The 25,516-nt window shown below is 33.7% G+C and overlaps 1 protein-coding gene and 1 long non-coding RNA gene across 6 annotated transcripts in view; one reads left to right on the top strand and one right to left on the bottom strand.

Annotated features, from left to right (window-relative positions):
- The window catches only part of LOC136035456 (homeotic protein ultrabithorax-like), a 156,114-nt gene that overhangs the window by 77,596 nt on the left and 53,002 nt on the right, over positions 1–25,516 (bottom strand). For 3 of the 4 annotated variants that reach the window (XM_065717276.1, XM_065717274.1, XM_065717275.1), the window contains exon 2: positions 15,258–16,083. In XM_065717276.1, the coding sequence (XP_065573348.1) occupies positions 15,258–15,789 (532 nt within the window). In that variant the 5' untranslated portion in view covers positions 15,790–16,083. Of the gene's footprint in view, positions 1–15,257; positions 16,084–21,391; positions 21,479–25,516 lie in introns of those variants that run through there. The other variant, XM_065717277.1, reaches the window with a different exon arrangement.
- The window catches only part of LOC136035464 (uncharacterized), a 56,357-nt gene that overhangs the window by 25,104 nt on the left and 5,737 nt on the right, over positions 1–25,516 (top strand). For both annotated transcript variants that reach the window (XR_010619447.1, XR_010619446.1), the window contains one exon: positions 12,376–12,457. This is a non-coding gene — a long non-coding RNA (uncharacterized LOC136035464). The remainder of the gene's footprint in view (positions 1–12,375; positions 12,458–25,516) is intronic.

Genomic DNA, 25,516 nt, shown 5'->3' with positions numbered 1-25,516 from the left:
AATTGTAAATATCTAATGGGTCAGGATTACGAATGGTTAAACTCTTTGGAAGTTAATTTTTTGATCGTAGCTATGTTCTGAAATAATTCAGAATTTGCTACTACGATGGCAAATTCATCAGCGCGTTAAGCTGCCTTAAGCAACTGGTGGTGACTTCGCCCTATCTCTCTTTATCTGAAACTTCGTTTGTAGAGTTTAGTCTATTTAATTCATCAAAAAAAAAAAAAAAGAATGGAGCCTTTTTCTATTATTATGTGAAATTGACGTTACATTGACGATGCAGTGCTTGGTCGATGAAACTAGAGACGAAACAGAATAATGGGATTAAGATAAAGTATCATCTGGTGGTCCCCTTGTTCAAACAGAACTGACAATTTCGCACCTACAATGAAATCTCATGCAACAACAATAATTCTAACTGTCTTTTAAAACAGAACAGATGAAAATGGATTTACAACTGAAACCGCTATTATTTTTCCTTGGGTCTTCTTTGGCGGATCCAAGAAGGTGTTCCTGACACTTTTACTTGCTTTGACGCATTAAAAGTGTTGAATATGGAACAGATACCTGATCACCGGTGAGAAATTTTGCTTAATAATGTTGGAATCGTATGGGTCCTACAGTTTTTCAGGATTGTTTCAATGATAGTATGCTGTTTCGTAATTACGAAACCTGCCACACTGATAATTTTGTTGTCCGGCAAAATAGTTGAACTATTGCTTGATTCCCTACCAGGTTTTCACTGCCTGGTCTGCGAAAACTTATTCTAGAGAGTAGTTGGCCAGCTGACCATTTACGGTTGATTAAAAGAAAGTGAATGAGGCATGTATTTGATAAGGGTTCTGACATTATTATTTTTATCTCTTTTTTGTTTTGTTTATCGTTATTCATTTATCTAATGGCTAGGCCTATGTAAGTACCCACTGCTAGTGTTTACATAACTTCTTTTCAGAGAGAGTTATTTGTAATTTAGTTTATGTTTTTTTTTTGTGTGTTTCTAATACATCAAATTGAATTGAAGGGATTTCAAGTGAATCGTTTTTCTTTAATTTGAATCAAGATTGATAAACATAGTTGCACTAAATATCACATCAGATACAAAATCCAAATTGCTGCTTGTAGATATGGTAGACATAAGCCTTACCAATGCTCATTACCACAAAAGCAGCATATGATATTTAATCTCAACCAACTTAAAATTTGGTGGACTAAAAAATGAGCATTTTATACCCCTAGGCATATTAAAATTGAACGGCACCTCCTTAGAAAAGGGTTTTAGACCTCTTTTTAACCTATTAATAAAGATATTATTTTTATGCAAAGTTAAAATAAATATCTAAGGTGCTCCAAACTGATGCTCGTTTTTGAGATCGGTAAGACTTAATTTGAAGCCACTTAACTATGAAAATACGCCTAAAAAGGACTAAAATAGGGGCCACCTTCAGAATTTCAGGCTCTTGTATTTCGTTATTGTTGCACCCTACGAAGATAGAGTACTGTGTAAGGGCACCATATGCCAAAACAAGTTTCCCCCACATCCCAGCAGAACTAGGCTATGTCCTGTCATCACTACTTTTCGGTCATTGACAGCATACAACAAATTGCCAGCATAGTAGGCACCCAGTTGTAATCCAAAAGTAAGTGTCAGTAATATAGACTTTGCCAACGACACTGCCGTCCTGGAATTGTAAGGATAACGACTCCAAGAGCTCCTAGAGCAGGTGGTAGAGAAAGGCAAATAAATTGGCAAGAAAATAAATACCGAGGAAAAGAATTGCACGACCACCACAGACTCAACATTAAGCATAAAATTTGGAGGGCAATATATAGAGCAAATCACCCATTTCAAATACAATGGAAGCATATATGACAAGACTGGATCGAATTCAAAGGAATTGAGCACAAGAATTGGTCAAACTCGTAGTGCCTTCAATGCACTACGGATAGTTTGGCAGTCCAAAAACTTCTCCCTGCGCCTGAAACTGCGGCTTTTCAATAGCAAAATTATACTGGTCCTGCTTTACTCGGCCAAAGCCTGGCACCAGAATCAGGAACAAGAGAGAAACATACTCGCTTTTGAACATTCTTGTCTAGGAAGAATTTTTAAGACCCACTAGCAGCAGATGATGACTAATCAATCCATCGACGACAAGAGTGACTAGCCCCTTATGACAGATGTCATAAGATATCATAGATGGAGGAGATACCTTGGTCGCATGTTATGTATGGACAATCTCCAACTATCCAGTAGAGCGCTTCACTGCCAACCAACAAGCTTATGCCGCAAAGGCAGACGCAGAAACACCCTGCCACGAACGTACCAGATCAATCTACGTAACCTGCACACGTCAATCTAACCTTTGTAGGAGGACATCCTGGCAGCAGCAAACTATCAAGAAGATTGGCGACTCCTTTTCGACACCTTGGGTGCCTCTGAAGGCATAGGCAGATCTCAGGTCTAAAATATACTTCCTTACTAAAAGTAAGAAATCTATTAATTTTGCATTCTGTAGCGGCAGAAAAGGGAGGAGTAGTCAGATACTTTATTTTATAATGGTAAAGTGTATTTGTAGTTGAAATGAATTTTTTTATGTTTTTTTTTGGGGATCCTCCTAATTGCACTGATATGTGTCTTGACTTATTCTGAAAGTAAGCAATTATTGTCTGTTTTTGATTTGTTACAACATTTGGAGACTTAATTATTGTCTTTTAGAGCCGCAATGCTAAATAGAAAATACAAATAAAATCACAGGATGTTTTAAGAATTGTACTTATTTCTCAATAAATTCATTGCAAAAATCACAAAAAATATATGAGCAAGCGCCACAAGCTTTGGGTTCCCTGGACTGCAGCCTATAATAGGCTATTGGGTAGTACGGCTGCGTATTTAATGTGTTACAATTATAAAATTGCCCAAAAAAACTACGTGATCTAAAATTTATTTGGATGTGTAATAGAATATTGGGTAATCCGTGAAATAAAGGACATATGATATAATGTATTTTATGAATTTGTTTAAAACCACGTCATTTAACAGTCAATTATGAAATGCAATGCTTTTTTTTTATCCGAGGGGACGTTTTCGCTGCCTAATGTTTACTCATACTGAGCATATGTCTTAAGAATTTGACTGGTGTCTTTTGACTGATGTCCTGCGGCCGTTCCTATTGAAAAATAACTTTTGACAAGCCAAATATTTATTTCTGATTGACTCTTCTTCTTATATCTTTGCTTTATAAGACGTTAAAATTCCAAAAATTAATTTATAAAACACAAATAATCCACAAAAAAAGCAAATGCCAAGCGCCCTTGGGCTCTACAATAAATGTCGAAATTGTTTAAAAAACCAATTGTCGACAAAACTTTTTCCCCACCGAGGACGAGGATATAGTTTTTTTTGTAGGACTCAACTGATTTAGCAAGCTGTCAAAGAATAACTTGGAATATCATTTATCTTACTTGATCACTTAGATAGAAAATAACTTTAAAAACCCGAGGACAAAACTTTGTGTTGAATAAATAATGCACTTTGGTTGTAATGTCACTTAAAAAAAGACTTGTAGATTTACAGCGAAGCATTTTGTGGTCAAAGTTTTTTCTTATTGGAAGAACAAACATGAAATGGCATTAGTTTTAACCACCCTTTAAGTACATATAATTGGGAAGGAGATAATATTCTTTTTTCTCTAAAACGCGCTATTAGAGTCTGGGGAACAACTTATACTCTTTAGATTACTAGCCAAAGTATTGTTTATCGTGCACACATCCTTTCATAAGCAGACAAAAAATACGGATCGTAAAGTGTCCAGTTATTGTTGGTTAAACGATACTACTACTTTTGCTACTGATATCTTTTTGTAGCACAAACCATCCTGGCGCTAACACAGGGGCAAACACTCCTCCCCCATCCCACTTTGTTCAGAATCTTTCTTTTTACTCATTTTCCTGAAGTCTCCATTTCCTTCAAATTTTTTCTTGTTAAAAAAAAAAAAGGACAGAGACTAGAAATTCTAAATTTAGAGTTCTAGTTCCCGTTTTCAACAGCCAAAGGGATCGCGCCACCGCAAAGTGTCGCTTTCTAACATTTTCTGCCAGGAAACCTCAATTTTTGGCAAAAAGGGAACGAAAACCCAAGGATTGTAAATTCACCAAATTACCAAATTAAAAATCAAGGAAAGTCACACTTTAATGTGGAAAGTATAATTGATGTGCTTCTTCCTTTCCTTTTTTCCCCCTCAGGCGATATTGTTCAATCAAAAGTTGTAGATAATCATGAGCGAGGGTCACTTGAATGGGAATATAGCAATACTCCAAGAAAAATTGAAATTTTATCTGCAACTTCTCGAAGATAGCGATGATAATCTGCATATCAGGACTCTTATCTACCCATGTTACCCATGATACGTCTCTTTATTTAAGAGAGATAAAAAAAAAAAAAAATTTTTTTTAACTGAAAGTAAGGAGCGACATTAAAACTTAAAACGCACAGAAATTACTTCGTATATGAAAGAGGCTGCTTCCTCATCAGCGCCCCGTTCTTTACGCTAAAGTTTGACTCTTTCTCTCAATTCTTCTTTTTAAAACAGTAAAAAACTTTAGCGTAAAGAGCGGGGCGTTGATGAGGAAGCAGCCTCTTTCATATACAAAGTAATTTCTGTGCGTTAGTTTTAATGTCGCTCCTTACTTTCAGTTAAAAAAGCTTGTTTTTTTTTGTATTTAATTTCTGAACGTTTTTGAATCAATGCATGTTTTGATTTTGGCTCTCCGCAGAGGAATAATCAAAATGAAATTTGCATTTTTTTTTTTTTTTGGCTAAATGGCTTTCTCATAATTTTGATCGAATGATTTTGAGAAAAAAAGAGCGGGGGACGAAGCCTAGTTGCCCTCCGATTTTTTGGTTAATTAAAAAGGCAACTAGAACTTTTAGTTTTTTACGAATCTTTTTATTGGTAAAATATTTACGTAACTTATAAATTAGCTTACGTAAAGAACTTTTGTATTCTCATGTTTTTATTACATATATGAGGGGATTTGCCCCATCGTCAGTACCTCGCTCTTTACACTAAAGCTTAAATTTTATCCCAATTCATTAAGAATGACCCCTGAATCACAAAAGCCGTAGAATAAATAGTTGAAATTACTAAAAATACTTTAGCTTAAAGAGCGAGGTATTAGAAGGAGGTGAGCCCCCCATATGGGTAATAATTTCTGTTTGTTTTAAGTTTTATTGCTGTTCCTTACTTCCAGCTGAAAAAGCTTTTTCACATTTATTTTTTAATTGTTTTTTTTTTTAAATAATGCTAGTAAATCCTGCTCTCCCTTCATAGAAATTTTCTTCTCCCATGACAAATTCTCGATGGAAAGTTCCCCCAGCATATCCCCCTCTTCTCAACCCCTCCCCCCAACCAAAAAAAAATCCTCCTGAAAACGCCTGTATACTTCCCAATAACCATTACTATATGTAAGCACAGGTCAAAGTTTGTAATATCTCAGAATTTTGATCCGTTGACTTTGGGAAAATAATTAGCGTGGGAGGGGGCCTAAGTGCCCTCCAATTTTTTTGGTCACTTGAAAAGGGCACTAGAACGTTTCATTTCCGTTAGAATGAGCCCTCTTGCAACATTCTAGGACAACTGGGTCGATACGATCACCCCTGGGGAAAAAAACAAAAAAAAACAAATAAACACGCATCCGTGATCTGCCTTCTGGCAAAAAATGCAAAATTCCACATTTTTGTAGATAAGAGCTCGAAACTTCTACAGTAGGATTCTCTGATACGCTGAATCTGATGGTGTGATTTTCGTTAAGATTCTATGACTTTTTTCCCCTATTTTCTAAAATAACGCAAATTTTCTCAGGCTCGTAACTTTTGATGGGTAAGACTAAACTTGATGAAACTTATATATTAAAAACCAGCATTAAAATGCGATTCTTTTGATGTAGCTATTGGTATCAAAATTCCATTTTTTTAAGTTTTGGTTACTATTGAGCCGGGTCGCTCCTTACTACAGTTCGTTACCACGAACTGTTTGATAAACAAGTGAAATCAATTTTGAACACCTTGCTTCAGCAAAAACTCATGTCAGGTCATTTAGCTTCTTCACCAGAACTAAACAAATTGCTTCGCAGTTTATGTAACATGTTCTACAAAACAAGCTCAATTAAACGGATCAACGATATTTTACTTTATTTGTAGAATTCTGAAAATAAGCGGTTTTGCGAAAACTGGGCTTGCTTGAATTGTTCTGAGAATTCAGAGTGTATACTAAAAATTGCCAATATCATTGCTGTCGAAAAACTATTGAGCACTTTATGAATTAATCTTTTATTTTCTATAGACTAGTCTAGGACATCTGCACTCCTAAAAATACCCTGTTTTCTAAAGTTTTGTCTGTGTTCTCATGGTTTACCTTTCCTGTTTGATTCGTTTAAGACTTTCAATGATTTTTTTTTAGACCCAAGGAATCCTCAAATTTTTATTGTTAAATAACCAAAAATGGCCAAATGAGCCAACAAATTTTTTTTTCTGATCGGCTAGGAAATTATACTCTGGGGATCCTAAAGCCTAAATTTGTGGTTGGGGGTGTTTGTATCCCGAAAATGCGCCCCCAAAACAAGACTTAAAACCATTTTTTTATTGGTTTGAAATAGACATTATTGAGTCCTTGGGGCAAAGAAGCACCAGTTTACAAGTACAAATTCATAAAAAAAAATTTTTTTTTTTTCAAAACGAGGCTCAAAAAGGTGAAACACAGCTTAAAACTTGCATCCATAAGTTCTTAGACCATGGGAACTCTAGTGCATAAGAAAAAGATTGAGTGAGAAAGAGAAGTCAAGAGAGGAAGTTGATTTTTCTTTGCTCTAATGGGCTTGAAATTTATATTCTTATGCCCCTGGGTCGAAGATCCCGATGCATCAAGACAATGCTAACAAACTTATGGTTGGCCCAAAAATCGAGATCGAAAACAGTTTTTTCTAAAACGGCTTAAAATATACTTCCGTAAGTCTTCAGGCAATGGGGATACTAAAGTAAAAATAGAAAAGTAGGTTGAGGGCCAGGAGCCACACAAAACCGAACAAAAAAGTGCCAATTAATTTTTCTGAACCTAAGGAACCTAAGATATAAAGAAGGAAGATATTTGTTTGCCTGGAAAGGGGCCCCAACAGTCTGATTTCTTTACTAAGTGCTTCTCAGTTGCATCCGTAACTTTTTGGACCAAGGGGGCCCTAATGTACTCTAACTTTTTAGATTAGATCCCGGGCACCTAGGAAGTCAGGCTGAAAAAGGACCTAAAACCTATTTTATACCAAATTTAAGCTCAGAGATATCGGTGGCTTGGCTAATGGAGCAGTAAATTTCTGTTAAGAGGTTTCGATGGGAGATGGTGCTAGCGAACTGAAACAGACCAAACAATGTTTTATCTCTGATTGGTCTGAACTAGTGTTAGCAAGTGTCTAGGCCAAGGGGCCATAATATGGTACACAATTTAGGCCTGAGGAATGAAATTTCTACAAAAAGGCAAGACATTTTTTGCTATAATCTGTTTGACATTCGTATCCTTAAGTCCTTGAGAAAAGGAAACCAACGACATAACAACAAAAAATTGGTTTGCCCAGAAATGGGGCCCAAAAAAAGATAAAAAAAAATTTCGGAACTGCTTGAAAGTTAAATCCCAAGTTCCATGATGAATGAATCCTAATATTATTTTTTCCCACAAAATTTAGTCAAAATACAGCCTATATAGTTTCTGTCGTAGCAGCATTAAACCTATACCCTTAAGTCCCTTAGCCAAGTGGGTTCCTAGTTTTAAAAAAATCTTGGCCGTGGCAAGAGCCCTTCAAAAACTGGCCGATAAACTTCTTTTTCTGAAATTTATATCTGCAATTTCAAGGTGAAATTCTATTGTAGAAACAAACTTTTATTTGAAGGTGAATGGGCCTTTCAAATATGGGCGACAAAAATGGACTAAAATAAATTTTTTGTTGGTCAACTTGAAACATGCATGGACAAACAATATTTTAGCTTCTAAAGGATTTGAAGAGGCGATAATTCTACACTCATTTGCTGTATTTTATGTTTGTTTTAAGTTTAATTCGATTATTCATTTAATTTCTTTGTGTTTCGCTTATTCATTTTTGTTTATAACCGTTATTCTAAAGAATAAATCTACTATTACTTTTATTTTTGTTCGTTTAAGGATCCATGCATTTATTTTAATTGAGTTGTGTCTCTTTGAAGTTTGATTTACTAGATAACTGTATTTCTGCTATATATATATATATATATATATATATATATATATATATATATATATATATATATATATATATATATATATATATATATATATATATATATATATATATATATGTTAGGCACGTACGCAAAAAATTTTTCGGGGGGGGGGGGAAACCATCAAAACAGCAGATATAAAGTAGCAATTTTTTATTTAGTAATGGAAAAAGCACGTATATCGGAAAATACAGATTAACTTTAATCTGCAGTATTGCAGCGGATGGTGGGAAGAAGACTGAAGCCTCAAAAGTACGTTTTAGGCTCAGGTTATGTTCATAGCGATTTAGAACCAGTGATTAATTTATTATATCCCACTGAAAGGGAAATTTTAGGGTTAACAGTGCAACATGAGTGCTGTGGGGGGTAGTTCTTCTATTGTAAAAACGTAGATTATAATGAAAAATGATAGTTTCCAAGATTGACCCATTAAAAGATGTTCTTTATCCTGAAAAGGGGGGGGGGATAAACACCCTAATATCAAGGAAAATTTTATTTTGCTGTGGAAAGCAAACTCTCTTTACAAAAAAAATAACAGTATAATTGCTAATTACTTCAAAGAGGGAAAAAATTAGACAGAAAATGGGTTAATAATTGGGCAGTGACTTGACTGGATAATTGCATGCTGTAAAATCTCCCAAAAAACGATTCACACATGTATCTAGATTCTTAATAAATGTCCTACTTTTGCCAGAAATCCCAAGAAACCATGGGAAAATTAAACATATCACAAAATTTGGGGGGGGGGGCGAAGGCCCCCCTCCCTGCATACGTGCCAGATATATGTATATTACAAAAAACAGTTTTTACTTGAAAGTAAGGAGCGACATTAAAATTTAAAACGAACAAAATATTTTGTATATGAGAGGGGTTGTCCCCTCTTCAATGCCCCGCTCTTTACTCTAAAGATTGATTCTTTCTCACTACTCTACTTTTAAAATAAATAACAACTTTAGCGTAAAGAGCAGGATGTTGAGGAGGGGACAGTCCCTTTCATATACAAATGGTTTCTATTTGTTTTTATGTTTTAATATCGCTCTTTACTTGTAGTTAAAACCTTGTTTTTGAATTGATGCAGGTTTTGAATTTGGCTCACCGTACATGAATGATTCAATCGGAATTTGCATATTAATTTAATTTTTTAGAACTAGTAATAACTTTATAATAGCCTAAGTTTGATTTTGTTCCGGTTGTTTAAGAATGACTCCTGAATGACAAAGGCTGTTTATTTAGAATATTAACCTCTTTTAAATGTTCAAAAAGAAAGTTTACCGTAAGAGTGAGCTATTGAGGAGAGGCAACCCACCTCATATACGTAATATTTTCTGTTCGTTTTAATTTTTAATGTTGCTTCTTACTTTCAGTTGAAAAAACTTTTTTTTTAATTGATGATAATTTTTCAAGCATTGTAGGGAAATCCAGGTCCCCCTTCATAGAAAATTCCTTTCCCCGATAAGAAATTTCTCCGTGGAAAGATTCTGCCACGTAACTTAAATTACCGATATTTGCAGAAGTAATTTTGTAAGGCATAGTAAGAGAACAGGCAAAGAGGTCGAAACTATTTTTATTAAAATGAAAGTCACAAGTTGAGCAATTCTCAAATGACCGAAATGAATGAAAGCAAAGAACTTAGACGATATACGTAATAATTTAGGTTCGTTTTAAGTTCTAATTAAAAAAAAAATTTTTTAACTGCAAGTAAGGAGCGACATTAAAGCTTAAAACGAATAGAACTTATTCCACATGTAAAAGGGGTAGTCCCCTCCTCAACACCTCGCTCTTTACGTCAAAGTTTGACTCTTTCTCTCAGTTCTACTTTATTAAACAGTAAGAAACTTTAGCGTAAAGAGCGGGGCGTTGAGAAGGGAACAGCCCCTTTCATACACGGAGTAATTTCTGTTCGTTTTAAGTTTTAATGTCACTTCTTACTTGCAGTTAAAAAAATTTTTTTTTATTTGAAATATATATAGCCTGTCCTTGTTAGCGTTAAGCACTTGTAAAGTGCTCTGGCTTTAATCGAATTGCATATAAAGAATCGAATCTTTGTAGAAGCTCTAGGAGTTATAGCATTTGATTTAAACTAGAACTGGAAACAAGTCATTCTGGAAACTTGCCAATTCAATTACTTTGGCAAAACAACATTTGTAGTCTTTTTTATTTTCATTTAATGGACTCTGTATGATAAATTGTATATGCTAGTTGATGGAAAAATTCGAGGTGATAAATGATAAAAAAAAATTCCAAAAAAACTGGAAAAGAAAAGAAACAGTAAAAAAACAGCATGATTCAAGCCTTAGCTAAGACCCTGAGTTTCTCCGTGATTCTCGCCAGAATACAAAAATCCAAATTTAGTAAACTAATAAATAACAATTTTTTATGCCTCAGAAAGCATATTAATAGTGGTAACTTATTGTTCGAATAGTATTTTCAGTGCTTTATTTAGCTGCGACTCAAAATAAAAGGATTGTGCTGTCTTCTTAATTTGGGCAGCTAAAACAGTGAAGATGTTCTCATTAAGATGGACTTAAGTGGATCTGGATAGAGACCTCAGCGGAATGACTCTTCCTGCTATAAATCAGTCAAACTGAATAATCGGATATCGCGTTGCACAGAAATTCGGGCTGAAACCCCTTGACGTTTCTTCAAAGATTTATGTGGCGTTCACAGGATCGCATGGATGCTGGAATGGGGGTACATTTTTCGATTAAATTTAGCAAGATTTTAGGTTGGATTAAAAGAGATTCTAAAAGGCTGCATATAAACTATTTATAAGCTTGATACCCGAGGTAAAAATAAACAGGAAAAAAATATTTCAGATAAGAGGGTACAATATTATGTTAATAAATAGGTTATGTCTTTGAGTTCCCACAGACTTAATCTACCTTTGACAACGTAAGTGGCTAGTAGGAAGATTAAAATTCCACATGAGCTAAGAATTCTTTGTAAGGAAGGCTTCAGGAAAGCCTCTTTATTTAATTAGTTGGTTCAGAAAAAAAGTGTTCAGAGCCAAGCATCCTATTTTGAGGGGGAAATATATGTTGTGTAGCCTGAAAAAGCTGATATATCTGCCCAAACTATGGTAAATTCAGATAAATGGCAACTATTTTATTTCAAAAGCAAATTTTTGACTCATGGATCTCTCCAAAAGAAAAACTAAGATTATGTCACAGCCAAAACTACTCAACATAAATCTAATTGATGCACTTCTAAATATGGCTTTAGATTCTAGTTAAAACAAATCTTATACCTAGGGCCATATTCAGGAAAGGGGTTAAGGGGTTTGAACCCCTATCCTCACAAAGTGTTTGTCTGACCCGTAAAAACGTAATAAAAATGCATAAAAACACATCTTTGATTCTTTTTTAATGTTTATTGTAACCTCCTCTCAAAAAAAACTCCCGAACAAAAATCCTGGATACGGCCCTGTCTATGTCATTAATTATTTCTCTATTTGAAAATGTCAAAGCCTCAGACTGGCTCATGTCGAGATTTTTTTCACAGGACACTATATAGAATTTATTTTATTTTTCAATGAAACAAACTAGTTGTCCAGCTGTTGTGAAGTGTCTGAATTTTTTTTTGCAATGGAGGAGGGGCTTATTAATTCATTTGGGGCCAACTTTTAGCTACTATGATATAGACTTTCTTTTAAGGTAAGATGATTTTAAGAAAAATTATTGCTAACAACAATACCAAATTCGTATTTAAATCAAAAAAATAATAGTAAAACAACAACAAAAAAACACACAACCTGACTAAACCAATAAAAACAAAGCATAGTAAGTCACCTATAATTTTCTCCCTTGATTTCTGGGTACGGGTCTTGGCTTAAGAATTTTTGATAAGTTTTCATGCAGAGTGGTCTATTTTCTTTATGTGTCAAGATATTGACATGAGAGAGGGTAGGCCTATTTGACTCTTAAAAACGACGTGATTTTTTTCTTTTTTAGAGTTAGTTTAATCTTAAATCCCCCAGATTGTGCTCAGATTAGTTGTTAAGTAATTCCCATGGACATTCACAAAGTAATATTTTAAACGTTTGATCAATATCAATATAAAATTCTGGCTACATTTATTTATAGTACTTGGCTATATTTGCTAACTCCAGCTTCGTCACAATCGTTCGACGTCACAAACTGAAGACCTGAAGCAATTCTCTTCCAAGTGAGTGCCTTGGTTTGTCTCATTGTAGAGTGAGTTTCATTAAAATTGTGGAGATATTTATTATTGGCAAGGAATGTTTAAGACATTAAAACCTTGCTCAACAGCGTAATGCAATACAGTTGTGGAGAAAAAACAGAGCACAATTTTATGTTTTTTAAATTTTCTCTTTGCCCATAATAATTATTATCTTTAGTAGGGACTAATGTTCTGATACCATTTTCTTATTTTTTTAAACACGAAGAAGATGACATAATCAAATTCGATTTTTGCACAACATGAGATCAGGGGAGCTAGATCAACAAATGACTAAGCAATACGGGGTAAAAAAAAACGTTTATTCCAATATTATTTGGGCAGAAGAGGCCAAAATTTTTAAAAAAGTACCAAATCTGACAAGTCATAGAGAAAACATATGAGATTATAGCAATCATTTTCAACTTCTTAAGATTTCAATGGGGAAGAGATGGACTTAAACCTCCTTCTTCCTTTTGTCCGAGCTTACTAAACAATAGGACAATCGCTATTGAATCTAGATTTCGGTACTTCAAATTGAAAATAAAAGAACAAAACATTTTTTCTAGAAAGAAACATAATGTTTTTCAATTAATTGTTCTAATTTGCTTTTTTAATTGTTGCAGACCCTTTGTCCTTCCTGAGATATCTATGATCATTGCAGAGATAGAAGTGTAACTGACAAAAACAGTTAAGAAAACAAAACATCTAACTTTCCTAATACTTTTATTCGTTCGAGAACTTTAAAGCTTCCTTTCAATATAAACTAACACGCAATTTTTCTTGTCATCCAAAGGCTCCTGTCTAATAGGATATTTATCAGGAAACATTATGGAAACATATTTTAAGTTCTTTAAGCTCCTGGGAACAGTTTGGGCAGTTTAGAAGATAAATGCGATGATTCGACCGTTGATTGTGAGTAGGGACACATTGCTTCCCATGATTGGATTCGTAGTCCACTAATCTCCAAGAACAGAAATAAAACTATGGAAAAAATTATTGATGAAAGTGAAAAAAAATCAAGAACTGGATATATAATTTTTAGCACAAATACAATAGGAATAAGATCAGACTTTTAACATAATGAAGAAATGTGAATCTATTATCATGCAAAATTATGAAACAAAAATCTATACTTTGGCATATGCTTCATTTTTTTTGCAGCTTTTGCAGTTTTGTTCTTTTATTTTAAGCTTTTGTAACTGCTAAGCTGTAGGCTAAATAATATACTTCTAGGCTATATACAGAAACAAAAGAACATGGCTCTTTTGTCGGTTCAATGTCATGGTGTCCAAGATATATAAACATTGTTATTAGTCTTGTTGTTTCCAGAATAGCAACTGAATTTCATAACATACCCTTGAGTAATCGCACTTAACTGAATATAAACCACCCAATTAACACCAAAACTCCCAAAAAGAATTGGCTATAGGGATTATGGTGTGAATCCCATGAAAAGTGTCTGAGGGCAAAGGGGTTACATTTTGAAACAAAAACTGTTCACCAGAAAAACATCACGGGTGTCCTGAATTTTAAAATATATAAAGCTTTTAGTGGATTATATGGATGTCCATGTAGGAGGTGGGTAGATATTCCCTGGAAGCCTAAATAGGAGCCCGTGAAAGAATATTAAGCCTCGAGGAGAAAAAATTGATATAAAAAGATCAGTAGTAAAATAAAATGTTGGTGTTTTTCCATGGGTATTTTGAACCTTATTTTGACATCCAAAGGTTAATTTTGCATTCGAATCTAGATAGTGAAAAGTATTCATTAGCTTACATATGTAAATGAAATTCTACTGGATGAACGTTTTCTGTAAAATTAAAATTCATCAAATCTTTGTTTTACGACTCTTTGTTGTTGTTTTACGATATTAGAATAATCAGGTTTATATTGCAAATAGAGGTTTTTTCTGATCCTGAAGGAAATGCAGTGTGTCTAACATATTCCTGTTTTACGTACATTAGTTGCTTTCTGCAAGCCCAATCCCAATCCGATTTGTAGGTATTAGTTTCAAAATATCAAATTTATCACTATACACATATGTACAAACAAGCATGACCCTTTGGAATGTTATAAAACTTTTCTTACAGGAGAGTTGGGCTATCATAACACACAAAGGTTCATTTTTTACAAGAGTATTTTAACTTTTCCATGAGGTCCTTCAAACAGCTCTCAGGTGAGATTTCCCCAACTCCCATAACTCGCCCTCCTGTGTAGAGATATAATTAAATATTTTCAAAAACTCTATTTAATACTGCGTAAAATATCAATGGAATTCAAAAAAAACTTTTTATTAATGCTATATATATTTTATTAATGATATATAATCATGGATATATAACATCATTTGAAGAGAATCATCATAGAATCATATACGTAACCATCGAGCAAATACATGTAGGCAAAAAATTAACCATCCTTAGCTTGTTAGATAATAAAAAAGTATTTAAAACATTTCTTGATTTTTATTTTAACATGAAATAAAGAAAACGTCTTTATTTTATGTTAAACTCCAATTCCCATTTTTAGAAAACCTTTGTTTACTCTAAGTTCAACTAAAACGCGTTAATCTATTGTTTTATTTCGAAGCAAAGCTTTTTTTTTATTACCAAAAGTACCTTCTCATTTATCTAGAAACAGATTAATTTCCTTAAAGTTGTAATTAAAATATATTTGATGGTAATGACACTAGTAGCAGAAAATAAAGCAGAATTAAGAGCTACTGAATTTTTACCACATCAATAGAAAAAAGAACTTATAATCATAAATAGAAAAGCAGTCTTACCGGCTATGGCCATCCAAGGATAAAAGGCTGCAGGCTGCTGGGACGGAGAATGTTGCTGTTCAGGTGTACCTTGTCCTTGAGGGACAGTTTGAGGTCTTGACCCGTTACTTGCATTGGAATTATTTGCACTAAGTGAACAGGGGCTCCATGGTCCTTGAGAAACAACATTTCTCATTGCATTGCTTTCGGGATATCTGGGGCCTCCTTGGCTAAGATCCGTAGTTCGAGTTGGGTCTAATTGCCCTTGCTGGAGCCAGGCAAGATTTGTGTCTTTAGATGGCAGGCCATATGCGTTTTGTTCTTTGGAGGACTGTAAATCTATTGGCAGTTTATATTGATGTTCGTATAGTTTACAGGGGGCTGCAGGGTTAGCTGTATCATAGGGCTGCTCATGCCCAGTTTGTCTAATATTTGCTAGGGCAGCTGTTGCAGAATATGGATTCAAGCCTAGAGGAAATCTATAGGCCTGATCTGGAGCACTTGCAGGATGAGATCCATAAAAACCATTCTGTTCAAAATACGAATTCATCATTTCACTGAACCACGTGGGCACAAGATTGAAATCACTTCACTTACAAAGTTTTTTTCTCCTGGAAAATTCCACGCAATCGTTCTTCCTAACTCTTGATTATTTGATTGGGTTGAAAGGGAAATTGTTTCGTATGCCCTACGTAACACCGGAATCAACCAATGGGGATAGTTTCTCTAACAGCGGCGACGCGCTTTTGAACCAGATGTTTAGAGATACAGTAATTTTGCTATATGTAACTATTTCGTTAACATCCCTTGTCGCTATAGGGATCTTAAAATTCACGGCAGAGCCTACCTGAAAGAGATAAAATACGAGCTATTATTGTTCCTCTCTTGGTGAAAGGTAACCTTACTGTTAGGAAGTACTATTAAAATGTCACTTCGAACAAAATTTACATAGAAATATCCTTCAGGTCTCTCTTAATTTATATAATGTTTACTAGTGATTTTACTTTTATTATAAGTAGGAATAAGTCAAACTTTTAAGGGGGAGGTGAAGAATTGTCTTACAAGGTGGCTGTGAAATTTTCTCATAGCTTTGGACGTTTTATTTTCGCTTATATTTCAAGAAATAGAGCCGTATGGGCGCACGTAGTTCTGATCGTTCTAAGGTATCAAAATATTTTTTTTTCGAAGGAGAGGGTTAGGAAAAAGGCCAAAGTGAATCCAATTGCGTAGTTTTTCAGATTATGCCTGGCGCAGTATAGGGGAATTGATTCCCTTCCACCTTAGTAGGGAAATATAACAAGACAAAAAGAGGTCTTTGTGAGTTTTGAGAGGAAAAATAATGCAAAAGTAACTATAGATTAAATAAGAAAACTGACATAAACTGTTCCGTTTTCGAATAAACACCTTAAGCTAATTCCAGATGCTGTGCAACCACATGTATTTATTTTTATTTTCTTTAATCTTTATGCAAAATAAATTAAGCATAAATCGTTACAGGGAGAAAAAAGAAGAATAGGCTAAAGATTATATGCCAAATTTTAGAAACGCTATTCAAACTGCGAAAACTGCAAATTAAAAAAAAAAAATAATAATAGAAAATGGATGAATGTAAATTATCAGGACATTAGTGAGACAAACCAGCTGAAAAATTCTCTCAGTTGAACATGTTAAGTTTCAGGAATAAAATCCAAGATGAAATTGGTTTCAGTATATATACTGTAAAGACTTTGTTACCAACTCAGCTTTTCTTGGAGGGAGCGTGGCTTAAAGACTAGTTAATTAATGTAAGATCACGGCCCTCTATTTCTCAGACGAATAGAATCATATGAATAGTTTGCACTTTTTATTTAAAAATCATGCTATTTTATTTGTTCTATATTTTTGAAAAAAAACGAAGAGGGAAAACGCTATGTTTATCATAAGAAATTTTTTGTTGACACAAAAATTTAAGTCTCTATTTGGATTTTGAATTTTTTCGTATATTTGTATTAGAAATTTAATAATCTAGCTGACCAGCGGTTTAGCTAGAACTGTAAATCCTGGAGAGGAAAAAACATGGTCAAAACGTTCTTTGTTTCAATTTACTTCCCAAATTTGCTTTATCAGCGTTTTAATTCATGAAATAACAAAGTAGGATTTAGAAAATAGTTAGCTTTTCCTGAAATGAACTTCTCCACCTCTAGAGACACTCTACTCCGGACAAAAAACAATCAATTAATTAAATAATCTAGCTGACCAGCGGTTCAGCTAGAATTGTATTTCAAGCGTCGTCTAAGTCAGTTAGGGGAAGGAATATAATTATAAAAAGGAATAAATACAGCTTTGTTAACAAGTACTTAGTTTACCAAACTTGTGCTGATGGGGAGCCCCTCCCTTGGCCAGGACATCTGAAACTAGGGAATTATACAGAATTATCAATGAAAATCTAAACTTGACTGAATTTGCTATTACATTTTGTACCATTCAATTTTGAGCGGATATTTCAATATTAAAGGACAAAGAGTCTTTCGGATTGACATACAAGAAAATTTTTCAGATACTTTTATTGAAGGACTAGAGTGCCTCAAGAGGCGGTGAAGTTCATTTCAGGGAAAGCTTACTACTTTCTAAAGCCTACTTTGTTATTTCATTAATTAAAACGCTGATAAAGCAAATTTGGGAAGTAAATTGAAACAAAGAACGTTTTGACCATGTTTTTTCCTCTCCAGGTTTTGGAGTTTAATACTTGGAAATATAACAACGATAAATAACTAGATTGAGCTTACATAAGTGAAGTAATTTTAGTCTATGTAAACAATGTTCCAGGCAATGAAAAAGCTACAACCAACAGGTTTAAATGCACGAAGAAAATCGTTGTTGACCAATTATGGCATCATCTCACAAGTTTACCCTAGTCATTTTCCTTGGTTTTGAACATTGTTGTTTACTCCCCCTGCTTTTATTTTACCTATTTCCGGTTTTACTCAGTTAGAGAAATCTTAATTTACTAGTGTTCTTCATTAAATTGTCTTAAACGTAATTAAATTAATTAGGTTAGAGCAAATTTGACCCAACATAGAATTAACTTCCTTTGAAGTACACCGTTTAAAAATATTTACCCTTTTCACAAATACTTGTCTTCTGAACCAAAATAACTTGTATTCAAATCCAAATCCCTCATATTTTCTTTAGAAAGTATACAAATTTACAACAACAAACTACTTGTTTTGCATATATTTTTCATTCCTGCCTATGCTTTAAAAATATGCACCTTTAAACGCAGCAAGACCTCATACATCTTACTGTTCTGACCTGCACACAAATGACTTAATTATAGCAATTATGCAGAGGACCAAGTAAGGGAAAGGCCATTGTTTTTTACACCTATAATCAACTATTACAGAATACTTTATTTTTTTACATTGATTGTAACAATTACACAAAAGGTTTTAAATGGAATGGTAATCAAATCATTCTTTTTAGCAAATGGCTTGCCTTATAGCCGCACATGGCAGTAATTTTGACAAGTGCTTAAATATATTAAAATTATAACTTTTTGTTTTACCTTGGCTATTGTAAATTATATGTTATAAAATCTACACCCTAAGGCTTGGATGAGCGAAAAAAGGGAGTAAGAACGGACAGATGTGTTACATATATAAAATAAAATTTATTCCTCATTAAATTCTCTTTTTTAGCTGGTTAAAAGGCCATATTTAGGAAGGTACGGGATTTGAGCCTCCCCCTAATATTTTCGTCCTTCTTGTAAAAGTTAAAAAAAATGCAAGTAAACAATTTTCTGTATTTTATAGAGTTTTTGTAAACCCTCCCGAAAATAGACCTCCCTCCCCCGAACAGTAGTCTTGGATACGGTCTTGGCCGTTTACTAGCATGCAAAACATTACCATGCCTTAAATTTGCCATTCCAGCTTCTTTGATTATTTCTATTAAAATAAAGTGTAAAAAAACATTAAGGGTTTTAAGCCTGAATTAAATCCTTTGACCATTGGGTAATTTGCTTTAACTAAATTTATCGCTCTAAGTAACTACTATTTAAAAACCAGGGTTTTAAGCCTCGATTAAATCATTTGATCATTGGGTAATTTGCTTTAACTAAATTTATCGCTCTAAGTAACTACGATTTAAAAACCAGCTGCAACTTGTTCCATATTTTCTCTCTCTGTGCTTTGCTTTCTTTAATTCTTTTTGTAAAAAGGCTTTCCAGGGGAATGCTTCAGATAGATAGTTATTTTTACTATAGCAAATCAGCCATATTAAACCAGACAGCAAATGGATACAACTGAACGTCAAGCTAGAACGGTCAATGAGCACTGTAATACTAGCTCTAAAGATAAAATTTGCACCGTAATTAGTTCAGTAATGCAACCGAAACAAAAAACAAGAGAAGCCAAGCACAAGAGCCTTTAAAATTTACTAGGAAACTATATTAAGAAAAGTTAAGCCTAAGTTACTTTGGAAATTCTCATGGTCTAAAAGGTTTATTTTCTCTCTGAAAAACATGTAACAAGGGAAAAAAAAAATGTATTTTGACCAATACATTTAATTAATGAAAATACTAACTAACGATGAAAGAACCTTTCAAACCCATATTGTAAGGAAAAAATTGGCTTTATAACGGAATTACTATCATTTCAACCTTACTACTATGTAAGGTGGTCGGAGGCAGATACCAATGAGCGTTCCTCCAACACATGCACTGTTAAGGCGTTTACTTAATTTGCCACAGTCTCTAGAAATATCATTAACTACAGTTAGAACGCAGTAACTACAGTTAATTATATATTCACAAAGCAGTCGACATTGGTTCTTTTGAGAGAATTAAGTAGAAATTCGAAAAAGGCTTCCTGACCGACAGGGGAGGGGAATCGGTTGATATTTAATAAATATAATTTCAGGGTTGTCTTAATTGTTCAGGATAATGAGCCCTCTAAACGAATTTCAGAGAAGAAGACTATGATCTTCCTTTAGCCTATACAAATAATTGGCTGAACGCAGTGGCGATTTTAGGCCTCATAATCTTGGGGGGGGGGGGTGTAACACTGGAGTGTGAAAGAAAAACAAAAGAAATTTAATGTCAGAAAAATGGAGAGGGAAGAGGAAACAGCCTCCCTGCCCAGGCCTAGAACCGCCAATGGCTGAAAGAGGAGCTATTAAAAATAACTGAATAAATAAAATAAATGTGCAACGATAAAAGATGAGACTAGGATATTGGCTTAATACCTGCCATGGTAAATTTTGTTGTTAAATAGTTTGCTAACAAGGGATATTAGCGACTCAACAGAAGAAAACATGTTGATAAAATCCAAGCAGTTTTATTAGATTCATTATTCTATGCTTTTCCTAAAAGTCGTATTCTCGTTTGTGACAATGCTTCTCATCCCCTAATAATTCCAAAAATAGCCACAGGATATTCAAAGCTAAAAGAAAACACCAAAACAATGAAATTCTTACTTTATAATGTAGGGAATGTTCTTATTTTTCCGATGATCCTATTTCCTTGCATTGTAACATACATTTTTTAATTTTTGATCATTTTCGAACAAACTTTTTATGACTCAATTCTTTTGCAACCACTTGGGCCAAATGGTTTTTATGGGCCGAGACTGTAAGAGGCCCATTACTAAAGAAGATGTGAGACACATCACAAGATGGCAAACAATGGCCAGCTGGAGAAGGGGTGGGTTACATCGTCAGAAAAGTGAATATGATATTTGGAGAGAATGTATAGCAAGGAATCTAATGATACTACTTTTATTTTATTAACGTGTTTCCTTCTGTTCAGCTAGTAATATTACCTGTTACCCAACAGTTTTATATTTGCAGTTCATTTTTTCAGTTCAAATCACTTAATTACGAAATGATATAGCACATAACATTAATCCAAGTGGCTGCCCAAAGAAACACATAAAAGCAATTGATCCTGGGCTACCAGATATACAACAAAAACTTAACAAACGAACAAAACAAGCAAAAAAGGAAATAAAACAACCAAATTATGAACAATCTCTCATCATGAAAATACAAACAAATATGCAAAAAAGAAGAGAGAGAGAGAAAAAAAATAAAAGGAAAAAGCAAAAACTATCCATGATCAAAGACCCAAAAGAAAGCGGTAAGCAGTATAGTCTTTTATCTGTTTAGTTTCCACTATATACCTCTTGCTTTACAAGTGTCCTGTGTGCAGTTTAGCGAACCTCCCTGGGAAAGTTGCCCTCATCAATGCATAGAACATCAAACTCAATATAGAAGTTAAATATTCCAGTTATTTTATAATCACTCCTGCTGATAAAACTAAGAGAACTTCATCTGTTTACGTGATATTAAAGCGATGGGCGGGAACAAGCCATAAACTTTATACGGCTCCGGTTTTCTTTTTTTTAAGGTAATAAATCAAAAGCAGTTTAGGGAAAAAATGATAATAAGTGTTTACTATTTTACACATTGTGGTTTCTTTCATTTTCCTTGGTGTGATTGTTTATTAATGGTTATGATCACGATAAGGTCGCAATTTTTACATTGAAAATTTTAATTGATAATATTAATGAATAAAACTGTCTCTGCGTTCTAATGTAAAAAATGGCAAACGTATTCACAGAAGTTTTAAATTTATTACTGCTTTAAGCAGAATTAATATAATGAAAAGGAATAAATTATTATGAGGAATGGTAAAAACTGCCATTTGATGGTTTGCCAATGAAGTCATGACCCCTTCCCTTTCTTATATTCAAAATGATCAAACTATCTACTTAAAAAAGAAAGTCTTTTTGAATAATAAAGGAGAACAAAAAATCTTTTCTCAGCAACTCTCCTAAAAAATTTTGGCTCTTACCCTTTCTGACTTGATAGGCTAATAGGTAGGTAGGTAAGTTTTATTTTACCCACAATATAAACATAAGCAAAAATGACGCTACTAATAAAATAATGCAGCAAAAAGAAAGTCCTTGGGACTTGTGCCGCAAATTCCAGTTACGATTTATATCTTGTAAATGAATATCTAGACATAAAAACTTTTGATTATCCACCTAGCCTATATTATATATAAAAAACAACAACACAAACACATGAAAACCATACAACAAAATAATCCTATTAATTCAAAGCAAATTAATCCTATTAATAAGTTAATGCATTAAATTGTTTGCTTGGGAAGTATAGACCTAACCTTTATTGTTTATTATGGCTGGAGGGTGACTATTAAGGGAAAAATGAGAACAATTGCCGATGAGAAACACATGCGTGAGGAAGCTGCTAGGCTCAGGTGCTCAACCAAAATCCCATTTTTTCTGAAAATTTTATTTTTTTATCCAACTTTCCTGTAGATTGAATTTCTTTTGTGTCAGGTCAAATCCTCCTGACCCCGTCTGCTCCTAACGAATTACAATATAATTTTCTGGTATAATACCCCCTCTCTATAATTTACAAGCAATGCTAATTTTGTTTGCACTTCTTGCATAATATAGAGCACACAAATTTACGGAAATCAGCAATACTTTTTTATTTTTCAGGGGACCTCGGATAAGCAAACGGGATCGGGATCTTCACTTTTATTTTAAATTTATTTATAGTCATCTTTTGATTTGTTTTAGTTTTGTACTATTGTTTTTTGGTAGGTGAAAGTAGTTTGGTAAAGATACAGCAGGCAAATCTTAACGTCGTTCGATTTTTATTGTTTACGTTACTTGCTACTTTTAAAACACGATTAATCGCACCATTTTCCTTGAAGTTTCATTCTTAGTCCTAAGACTATGAAAGTTTCATCTGGTAATATATTTTAATGGACAGTTTTTAAATTGTTACATTAAGAATCAGCATGAATAATAGATATCATTGTTGCCTATTCTGTGTTTAATATCGTTTTTCAAGTTTGATTACTTTTGAAAGGTAACTCATTACGTACACTTCGTTGCTTTTAGCTGTTTGATGCTAGGCCCTCTTAAATGTAAAAGAGTATTACCACTCCTTCCGTGAACACCCGTTTCATTACGTGCAAGTTTAATATTAAAAATTTCATCCTTAGACATTGATCATTATCCTTGATAAAGTGTACCCCACCTTATATTTATTTGAAGGGACAACCTGAAATAATATTCATTTAAAACATGAAGGTTTTTTTAGATTTTAATCAGCCATTATAAGTCTACGCATAAATATTAAATTATAAGTAATTTAAGTTGCATAAATGAAAAATACGTGGATGCTAGTTTTTCGTTTGGTATTTATTAATCTAGATCACGAACTGATCGTATCTTATATTTGTTCATTGCTTTGTTGTAATACTACATCAGTCACGTACATATGCTTTTTATTTGGGGTGGGAGGGGGTGGCTGTAAGCCATTTTGACTTTTTTACAACCATATCTAAACCAAATGCTGATTGAAATATCAACGTTTATTTGAGAAGGGGGAGGGGTTGCCAATTTCTACGTCAGGAGAAATTTAGTCCCTTAAGGGTGGGGCATAATTTAAACATTTACCATTATGTGAGTATAATACTTGTTCTATCATATTTTCTGGCGACGGAGCTTTACAACATAAATACCACTAGCTAAACTGTCTCTTCTATATTTGTTCAATTTAATCACGATTGCACTTGACTTTATACTTCTGTCCTGTTCTTCTAATCCTATTATTTCTCCTTTCAATTGGTCTGATTAATTCCTTACAATCCAAAACTAATTACTGCGTTTATGAACCACCTACACTCACTTAGAAAGTTCTAGTAATCACCATGGCTAGTATGAACATTTATTTTTGTGTTACCAACTAAAAAGAGATTAAGGGCGGGGCATGAGGAACTTAGCATTCTCTCCTAATTTCTCCATAGATCTTGAGAAATACCTTTATGCTGTATTTTCATTGAAAAACACTGTTTTTCCTAGTTTTTTTTTACTTTTTGCTCAAAGAAAAGCGTTCAAAACACAATTTGGGCTGCTAAAGTGTCAGCAGCTTTTGAAATTCTATCGAAATCTGCTACTGGCAGCTTAGGAACTCTTTCAGTACCTGCCTTTATAGCTGTTAAAAAAAAAATCAAGAGTACCAAAAAATTAAAAATATGCTATTCAAATTCAGGGATACCAATGAAATCAAATAAAATATGAACAGAAACGGTAGTAAATGACAAATGCAAGATCAGGCAAATTGAATTTTCTTTTACACTATTATAAACTATGTTGATTACCCTATTTATATATACGGCTACATATTTAATTTACTAATACGGAAGTTAAAATGCTAACTATAGTTATAGCCATTCACTAGTCTTCATAACAAAATCACATCCTTGATTTTTGCTCGGAAGGGGGGGGAGAGTACAACATAAACTTTAAACACACTTCGAAAAAAAATTTGTATTTATTTTTGTTACATTTTCACGAGTCAAAGTAAAAGTTTCAGAAGGGGGTTTAAACCTTGTAGTACCGTCTCCTCTGGATATGATCTTGCTTGGTAATTATAATTTTTTCAGTAAAAAAGAGAGTAAAAGAACGTCGTGATTACAATCATAATATCAGACTTTAATTATGCTCATAATTTCAACATGGGTAAAATTAATCATCGTGTTCCAAAAAAAATTAAAAAACTTTTTGTTTTAGCTGTGTTTCCGATTACTGAATATTTCAATAGGACTATATAAGTACGTTCTATAAGGTATCAAATTTATCTTCACTTATGCAGCGTAGGGTTTATTGCTTTTCAACACTGTCGTTAGACAGATGAGCAATGCTATCTTTAGTAAAGAAAAGGGTTGAATTATGCAGTGATAGCGACACAGCCATATTTCATCTTGTCTTTTAGCCTGTTAGCACAAGAGAGGCTTCTTTTGAAACGCTGCGTTAATCACGACATCTTCTTGTAGAGACTATCCCGGAGACACTCACCACCCATGAACTAAACTATCTCAAATATTTGCAGCGCATTGGACTTAAAAACAGAAGTTCTGTTGCTAGTCTTACCCATCAAAAGTTACAAACCTGAAATTTTTTTTCTTGATTTTCGAAAAAGGGGAAAAACACCTCCTAAAAGTATTCTATTGTATATAAAGTAGAGTTGTGAGAAAGAGTAAAACTTTAGCGGAAAGAACGGGGTGTTGAGGAGGGGACAGCCCCTTTCATATACGGAACAATTTCTGTTCCTTTTAAGTTTTAATGTCGCTCCTTACTTTCAGTTAGAAAAACTTATTTTTTTATTTAATAGCAAAAGAATCGGATTTTTATGCTATTTCAAATATATAATATATTAGTTTCATTAAGTTTAGTCTTGACCATCATGAGTGATGGGGGCGA

The sequence above is a fragment of the Artemia franciscana genome, chromosome 14 (genome assembly GCF_032884065.1).
Source record: "Artemia franciscana chromosome 14, ASM3288406v1, whole genome shotgun sequence".
In the NCBI taxonomy this organism is placed as follows: Eukaryota; Metazoa; Arthropoda; class Branchiopoda; order Anostraca; family Artemiidae; genus Artemia; species Artemia franciscana.
This window is presented reverse-complemented; position numbering and strand designations above follow the sequence as displayed.